The sequence below is a fragment of the Sander lucioperca genome, chromosome 20, assembly GCF_008315115.2.
Source record: "Sander lucioperca isolate FBNREF2018 chromosome 20, SLUC_FBN_1.2, whole genome shotgun sequence".
NCBI classification, from domain to species: Eukaryota; Metazoa; Chordata; class Actinopteri; order Perciformes; family Percidae; genus Sander; species Sander lucioperca.
This window is the reverse complement of record NC_050192.1, coordinates 21,980,603-21,989,857: the sequence shown is the minus strand read 5'-3', so window position 1 is coordinate 21,989,857 and position 9,255 is coordinate 21,980,603. Positions and strand designations below refer to the sequence as shown.

Sequence of the window (9,255 nt, the reverse complement as noted above, 5' to 3'; positions counted from 1 at the left end):
AACACGCAAGTTCTCTAGTGAACCTTTGCTATCAAAGTTTTTCTTTGTACTAACACTGTGTTGTCTCTCTATGCGCAGACGTTGGAAGTCTACGTCACCTTCGCTACCAGCTACGCCACTAGGCCTGTGTTTTCAAGTCTGCCTTGTTTACCTCCACTCCTCCTCTCCATTTGGATCACCAAAGCAGTTTTTCAAACTCTTTGTAAAATATGAACAAACAAACAATGAACGCCACAGAACTTTTTTTTCATTATCTAGTTTGACGTTTTCTTAGGGGTAAGTTGAATGGTATCCGTGCATAAACTCCAGTACTTGCCGATACCAGCATTTTAGGCAGTATCGGAGGCTTGGTATTGGAACATCTAGTACAGAAGTCTCTCTCAGACCACTTAAATTACAATATGCTGAAATATTATTATGATTGTTTTGCCCAATGATGCCAAAAAATAATTTTGACATTTTGCAATTACTGCTTTTTTCTTAGAGTCTGAGATTTTTTTAATTTCATAATTTAGAAAAAAAACATCTGTCTTTCAGGGTTATGTTGTTAAAGACTAAATTAAAAATAACAGTACAAACAAAAAAAAAAAAAAATTCTGAGATCAAAATTCATCTTTTATTCTCAGAATTCTTGTAATTCTGTAATCTTTAACATGTCTTTCACACAGTAATCCTGTTCCATCAGAATGAGATCAGTACTTTACAGCAAATACACTTTATCATAACAACGAAAAACCAAAACAGAAAACTACTACTACTAATTCTAGTCACTTTTCAAACAGAGCAATGCCTCGTTGCACATGTTTCTAACATTTCCTTTTCAGTTTTTAAAGGTCTAAATAAGGTAAAACTCTCTAGTATCTCACTGAAAAAGCAAAGAACAATGAAGATCATTTGCATTATCTTGGGAATGAGATAATGTAGGTTGGGAATCACAGCTTTAAATTTCATGTCTGACCACTGACATTTGATTAAAAGCTAAATGTAAGCACTGAGTACGTTTACATGCACACTAATATTCCACTATTATTCAGAATATGACAATATTCTGAATTTGATACATGTCATGTAAACAGCATATTACAGTTGGATATTCAGAATAATGCTTTTTTCCAAATATAGCATTTTCTGATTAAGACGTGGGATATTCTGGTATTATTCGGGTTTTAGAGGCATTGTCAGCCCTATGTTCCCACATTTCTAAGAATTTATTTTTCGCTGAAAATTAGGCCCTATGTTCCCACAGCCCTATGTTCCCACAGCTCTATGTTCCCACAGCCCTATGTTCCTATAGCCCTATGTTCCCACAGCCCTATGTTCCTACAGCCCTATGTTCCTACAGCCCTATGTTCCTACAGCCCTATGTTCCCACAGCTCTATGTTCCCACAGCCCTATGTTCCTACAGCCCTATGTTCCCACAGCCCTATGTTCCCACAGCCCTATGTTCCCACAGCCCTATGTTCCCACAGCCCTATGTTCCTACAGCCCTACGTTCCCACAGCCCTATGTTCCCACAGCCCTATGTTCCTACAGCCCTATATTCCCACAGCCCTACGTTCCCAAAGCCCTATGTTCCCACAGCCCTACGTTCCCACATTTCTAAGATTTTTCTTAAAATTAGGCCCTATGTTAGGGTTAGGGTTACATTCCATCTGTAGTCCATTGCTACTGGATACTAGGTTGGGTGTAATTGGCTACCAAATTGGGAGAAAGGGGGAACATAGGACTGTAGGAACATAGGGCTGTAGGAACATAGGACTGTGGGAACATAGGACTGTAGGAACATAGGGCTGTGGGAACATAGGACTGTAGGAACATAGGGCTGTAGGAACATAGGGCTGTAGGAACATAGGGCTGTAGGAACATAGGGCTGTGGGAACATAGGCACGCTCCCCTTTGAACATGTATACAGTGCATTTGGAATATATGCCTAAATCAGGGTTTTCACCGCAGGCTTATGGTCAGCTCTGTGCGTTGCTATGGTTGCTGTACACAAACCAACCAGCCAACAGTTTGCAAGGCTGCAGCAGACCCGATAACAAGGAGAAACACAGCTACTTTTAAACATTATCAAAGACTTGCATATCAACAGGTTTTTGGATATGAGCACACATCGCTACGTGACCTTTTCAAGAAGCTTGTTGAAGGAATGAAAGAGGGAGGCTGTGTTCACACGGTCCAACAAGTCGTAAAAAAATCTATTTTGCACAGCTAACGTAACGTTACATGTAAACAGGAATATTAGTGGAATTTTCACATTCATTAGCCATGTAAACAGCTTAGTCGGAATATCGTCTTTTTCGGAATAAGGGCAAAAATCGGAATATTATGTGCATGTAAACGTAGTCAAAGTGAATTATTTAAAAAAAAAAAAAAATTAAAATTAGTTTTCTGGTTCAATCTCTGTTGTGTCGTTTTTCTCCCTACAGCTGAACACTCTCTCATGAAGCAGGAAATAACAAAATGACATAAAAGGAGAAATTGTGTGCATCTGATCTGAGGAACTTCCACTGCACTCCTTTTTTTTGCAATTATGCATAACAATCTATCAGCAAAAGTGACTTATATCACAATAAAAATGCATTTGCAGCTTTGAAAAACATGAAAGCAGAAGTGATGGCAGTGTTTTCATTTCTCTGATTGTCATCTTTGTGTTAAGAAAAGCAAATATTTAATATACTTTTGAATGTATTAATATTTAGTTCTCATTTGTCGTGTAAATGTGCATCTATGTGTCTGTGCAGCGTCTGTAGAAGTATAAGTGGTAATCAGTGAAGAGCGCCCCCTCGTAGTTTTGGTCAGTACTGCAGTCTGCTTGACCCTGATGAGAGAGACATGAACAAATATATTCAATCGCTAACTATTTGAATTAGGAGAAGTTGAGAATATATATATATATATATATATATATATATATATATATATATAAAATGGTGTCTTGTAAGCCCTTTTAGGGCTGGGCATACTTTTTTGTGCATGACACAATAATAAAGTTATTCATTCATTCATGTATTAATATAGTAAATACAAACTAAAGGATTTCCCTGTTGGATTGGCTCTGTGCATAATTAATAGTTTGGGATAAATAATAAAAGGTGTGTCCTTAAAGAAGCAGAGGAAAGTTTCTTACGGCCACTGTGGAGCGAAAGTGATACGAGCTGTGATGAAGACGAGCCACATGAAGAGGCCATTCATGTTCCCCCTGCAGAAACAACACAGAGAAACCAAACCATAAAAAAAAAATCAGGTCTAGGTTTAGTCAGCAAAGGTAGAAGCTTGTCCTCTTTGGATTTAAAGCACCATTTCACTGGAAGCATGAATGAATAGCAGGGCTGCAACTGAGCGGCAACTTGCGGGTCTGGAAAGTGAAGCTAAAGCTGAAGCTCCTTAAAGGGGAACTGTGCAGTTTTTTTTAGCTTAATTGACCTTAACTGAACAGCTTCGGAGTCATTGGAATGGTTATATGACTTTTTTCGAGTTGAATGGTGGTCGTCTCGCTCCCCCCTAGCGCCTGTGAGCGGAAAAAAAACACCCTTGCAACTTTCGGCTGGCAAGCTGCCGGCCTCAGCTTCAGGAAGTATGGCGTGATATCAGGTCTCGTGATGTAACAAATTGCTTCACGGCACTGCACACATACGCTCATCCGGGAACCGGCTAACAAGGTAGCAATGGAGTTTTTCACGCTTTCGTCATGGCTGAGCCGGCAAAAAAGAAGCAGAAACCTAGGAAAGCATTGTCGGAGGAACAGAGAAAGAGGAAACGGCAGACTGACCGAGCGAGTAGTAAAACATAGGAGCTGCCAAATATCTATTCTGAAGCTGTAGGGGAGCTCTATAGAGAAACCTGCCAGCAAAAAGAGAGAAAACAGCGAAGAAATGGCCAAAACTGCATAGCGCCTCTTTAAAGATGCATTCTCTGTAACTTCCAGCAGGGGGCGACTCCACTGGCATCAAAAATAAGTCTGTTTCTATAGAAGTCTATGAAAAAATGAGCCTACTTCTCACTTGATTTATTACATTTTCATAATGAGTTTATGGTCTCAATTGTTAGTTTCAAGTCTTCTTCAACACAGCATGATGTTCATTTAGTAAATGATGGTCCCATTTATTTTAAAATAGACAATAAAGCAGGGGATGCTTTAGGACCTGTCAAGAGGCTTAGCGATGCTAACCATTCTAACACCGTGGACATTAAAATAGACCTCAACTTGTTTTTGGGTGTTGTTCATGTTTTCATCTTAAACTTTAAACCTCTCACTGTGTCGCCCAAAAAGGTCTTGTTAAGCGTTCGGTAGCACCTTGCCAACAAAGCTAGCTCACTACAGCTAGCGTTAGCTGGTAATTTAGGGAAAGTTTGCCAATTTTCTGTATTGCTGTACATGCAGATAAATGGCGCTGCAGTATCCAGAGTTCCGCCCTTTAAAACGCCACCGAATGACTAGCGTCAGAAGGGTTGAAAATCATCAGTAAATTATTGCTTATTGCTAATTACTAGCCATCGTATTTTCTTCCGTTCAGCGAGTAATGACAACAACGATCTTCTTGACTACTATCAACACTCTCTGATGAAAACAGTGACTGACGACAGCGTGCTCTGTGTTTACGAGGTCTGGAGAGATGTTCTGTCATTTCCGGTTTTCATTTTTTGGGCGACAATACAGATTAGCGCCGCCTGCTGTTATGGAGATGTATTACGTCTCGCGCACACGCAGAACGTACGCTCAAGTTGGCGTCGCTTCGGTGTGTTCTGAGGCACTTTTTTGAGAGACGGGAGCCGACTGATCAGTCCGACTCTCTTTTCTGCCGACGGTCGGCTGTCGGGTTGGTGCGTCAGAGCCTTTAGCCGCGTCATCCTCCTAATGCTCCACCCTCAAAAAATTGCCAATTTGTCAATTGTCCGGTTTCAAAAACCAAATGGCGTGAGGATTCAACCAATGGGTGACGTCATGGCTGCTACGCCCATTATGTTTACAGTCTATGGTTCCACCACTGTTACGTTTTGTGTGTCCTGTAGGATTTGTGTCCATGTCCTTGATTAGTGTGAGCGTGGCTGTGATTAGTATGTTGTCCTCCTATTATGAGGGAAACCCTGCCACACATCCATTATTCATCAGTGTTTTCCCACACTTCCTGCATTATTAACTGTAATGGTAACTCAGTTAGTGGACTGGAACCTCACTGACCCTAAAACCAACACACACAAACAACTTGATCCAAGCATGTTGTCCATCAAGCACAGATATACAGTTTACCTCCATTTTTTATTTTATCTTTTACCGTTATATTTATTCTACTGTTTAATCAGTTTTAAAGGTACACCGTGTAGGAATTTCTCCCATCTAGCGGTGAAATTGTATTTTGCATTCAAACAAATAGTGCTGTCTAGCGTCTCGCTTTTTCAAATGTGTGTTGCAACAACGGTAGCCGTTATGTACCAAGAGGCTATGACAACATGTTTTCCAACTTTCGCTTTTTTGGCGACGAGGATTCCTTCTCCTGTGGCTCGGCTTAAGTCTGATCCTCCATTATGAACTAAAGGGCAGCGACAAGCGCCTCTCACTGATCTCCTTCTCCGTTTCAGCTGGTTTCAGTCACGTGACGCTGGCTCTGAACGAAAACGCCTTGTGGATTAGCTAGACAGGTCAGCTAGTGCTCTATGTCCCTCTCAGCCATTTATAGTTTTTCAAAATTTCGAAACGACATGGAAGCCTCCTTGGACTTGCCCGTCCAATGTAAATACAGAGAAGAAATTCTTCGCTTACGAGGATAAGTCAGATCATTGGCAGAGGTCATTTTACACCAATGAGGACATATTTATGAATGAAGACTTGATTTTAGCTCATAAAATACTTAAAACCCTACACAGTGTACCTTTAATCGTTTTATTGTCTTGTTTTTTTTCAATCTTTTCTTAATGCCTTTCTGTCTTATGTAAAGCATTTGAAGGGGATAGTTTGGATTTTTGTTGATGGTGCACGCCCCCAGTTTGTGATATTGTGTGACTTTGGTGAATCCGAACTAAGCCTTTAAAACACAAAAGTCACACAACATTAGGCACGATGCCGGTTACCAGTTTCAAGGTATAGCACGGTTTGAAAAAAGTCACAGTTTCAAAACCGTTACAATTTTCTGTCATTCCAACTGATCCAACCAGGGATGCACCGAATCCAGGATTCGGCTTTGCATTTGGCCGAATATTGACGGCCTTTTTGACGGGGTTCGGTTTCTGCCGAACCTTAGAATTTTTTTCCACTGAACCCTTGCACAACGAGCACTACGCTGGTCGACGTAATGACGGCGCCGTTGATTACGGGAAGGTGTTTACGTAGGTGGAGCGTTCAATGCAGCAGGCTGTGAGAAAGTGAAAATGGAACTTGTGAGCAGAAAAAGTGTAGTTTGGCAGAACTTTCAGTCAAAAGAAGGCCATTCAAGTCCAGATACATGTTCAATCTGCAATGCTGATTTATCTCATGGTGGCGAGGACCCTAAACTATACACAACATCACCGCTGTTACAACATCTGGTATGAAACATCTGGAAGAATACGAGTTGTGCATGAAGGAATCTACAGACAGCAGCCAAAATGCAGCAACTTCAGGTACAGCAAAGGAAGGACAGTCACAGCTAAAAACTGGTGTTAACCAGACAACCATTACCAGCTTTGCTAGCCCAACACCGAACAAACAGGGTTTACTGTGTTAATGGACTGAGGATGGGAGTAGGATTCGGTATTCGGTTTCGGATTCGGCAGAATCTTAACCAGTGGATTCGGTATTCGGCCGAACCCCAAAAATCTGGATTCGGTGCATCCCTAGTATATAGAGAGTCAGATTGAACAGATAGTCTAGCTAGCTGTCTGGATTTACCCTGCAGAGATCTGAGGAGCAGTTAACCATAGTCCTCACAAATCCACCGGAGGTTAGAACGCCAACACACAGAAAGAGGAAGGTAACGGACATCTGGTCGAAAAATAATTTCCGGCGGCACCTGAACAATCCCGGAAATGAAACGTCGTTGATATACAGTAGACTAATCAACAGGTTATGTCAGATATTTACCTGAGTGTTTGATGGGTATTTGCTCCAAGTGACAGTGTTCATATCCAGCACAGCAGAGCAGGTCTCCGACTCATCAAAGCTACACAGATGAACCACCAGCAGCTCCGTGGAACTACACAGAAATAAAAAAAAACATACAAATATATCAGAACATGTTTAATTTACTGCCATGTATAGTTTTAGTTTCTATTCATAACTCATCTGAAGACAGTCAGCTCAATTTACCCAACCAAACGGTGAGCTAGATAAGCTAACACAACAATGCTAATGCTAAAATGTTGACGTTAGCTAGGTTATGTGAGCAGATATTAGCTATTAAAGTGTCCCAAATATAACACTAATACTATAAACTATACACTAACGTTGTTTACAAGAAATTGTATTTTTAATAATTTGTATTTTTAGTGTTTTCGTAACAGAAACATTTAAAAAGTGTGAGTCAATGGATGCCGACGTTAGCAGCAGGGAGATAGGGGTGACCGAGTATGGCCATGGGTAGCGCACGGCTAATTCAACGGTGTTAGCTTCCTAAATAGTTAAAACGATATATACTGTTAGAAAGGTAAGAAGTTCTACTTTAGTTTCACAACATTAAATTAACTGAAAACATTACAACATGATTTACAGTCGTATTTCAACAGATTATTTGATAGCCTGACGTCGTCATACTCTAGATTCTAGTCAGAATATGAGTCTGATGCTGCTCCATTGGGCTGTGATTATGGGGCGTGTTTCAACCGAACAGGGAAAGAAAATGCCTCTGCACTCAATTGGATAGACCTACAACCAATCAGAGCAACAGATAGACCTACAACCAATCAGAGCAACAGATAGACCTACAACCAATCAGAGCAACAGATAGACCTACAACCAATCAGAGCAACGGAGACAGACGTCACAGAAGCTGCAAGTCAAAGGCAGGCTTCGGCAGAGCAAAGGCAGAGGCGGCAGTTTCCGTGTCGTGCGGACGGGTGTGGCAATGTGTATACATACGTGATCCCGGTTCTCTGTTCCTCTTTTAAAATGAATGCGCTGTCGATATCTTCTGTAACAGACGCAATGGCGGAATCTACACATCTCAGTTCTCCAGCGGCAGCCAGCTTTGTTGTAAACAAATTTTTTTTACGTTACTGTTGATCATCTGTCCATCATCGTATAAAGCCCGCCCCGACAATTTGATTGGTCCGAACAGCTCTGGTTCGAGCATACTTGCTCCACAACGGATCAAGTCCAGACCGAACTTCCCGACCTCAAATGTTGTGGGCGGGGCTAAGTTCAGCTGTCATCCAGGGTAATTATTTGATAGAACGTTTGGACACAGTTCTGTTATATACAGTAGTTCGTAATATATATATACAGACTGAGTCCATCAGTATGTACTTACTTCATGAGCAGGGTGACTCTCATGTTGACTGGGACAAACTGGCTGACAGGAACTCTGTAGATGTATTTACCTGGACTGAAGGAAAAAGTAAAATCAATCAGCTCTGTTGAAACTTTATCTGTAAGTAGCCTCTGTTGAATTAAAAGCATGTTGATTTATTGTGGATTATCAGACCTTTTTTGGCTACAGTTAGCCCATAAATTACAGATTAAAGACAGTTTATAACAATTAAGCAAAGTCCTTTTAATTTTATAGGAATTTGCTGGAAAGATCTTTTTAATTTAGTACAAATTATAGGGAAAGTAGGCAATGATCTGAGGAAGTTATTTGTGTTTAGTTTATAAAGAGTCATTGATTTGAAGATGACTTTCCATGAAGACATTTTCGAATATATACTTTTGATACTTAAAAGTATATTTGTGTTAATAATATGTGTACTTAAGTCACATTTTGAATGCAGAGTGTTTACTTGTAATGTAATATTTTCACAGAAGAGTGTTGCTACTTTTACTTTAGTAAAGAATACGAACATTGCATCTGACTGATAAACTGTATATGGTGTTTAGGACAGAATTTAACACTTACATTTAATTATAAATCATTGATCATCATCGAGTTTGAAACTGGTTCTTTAACAAACCCTCTCAAATTCTGCTAAATAAAAATTGCTATAATTTGGGGTGGCAGTAGCTGAGTCCATAGGGAATTGGGTTGGGAAACGGAGGGTCACCATTATTGCATGTATAGGACCTGAGCATGTGTGTGTATTTCAGGTGTGTAGTGTTTTCTTTTTTCTTTTTTTAAAGATTATTT

The 9,255-nt window shown here is 40.3% G+C and overlaps 1 protein-coding gene across 2 annotated transcripts in view; it reads right to left on the bottom strand.

The window, feature by feature from the left end:
* Positions 1-2,520: 2,520 nt before the first annotated feature.
* Positions 2,521-9,255, bottom strand: part of LOC116052015 (myelin regulatory factor-like protein) — a 35,811-nt gene continuing 29,076 nt past the window's right edge. For both annotated transcript variants that reach the window (XM_035996153.1, XM_031302499.2), the window contains exons 21-24: positions 8,443-8,517; positions 7,059-7,170; positions 3,132-3,203; positions 2,521-2,822 (exon numbers count right to left, since the gene is read on the bottom strand). In XM_035996153.1, coding sequence (XP_035852046.1) covers positions 2,730-2,822; positions 3,132-3,203; positions 7,059-7,170; positions 8,443-8,517 — 352 coding nt within the window. In that variant the 3' untranslated portion in view covers positions 2,521-2,729. The remainder of the gene's footprint in view (positions 2,823-3,131; positions 3,204-7,058; positions 7,171-8,442; positions 8,518-9,255) is intronic.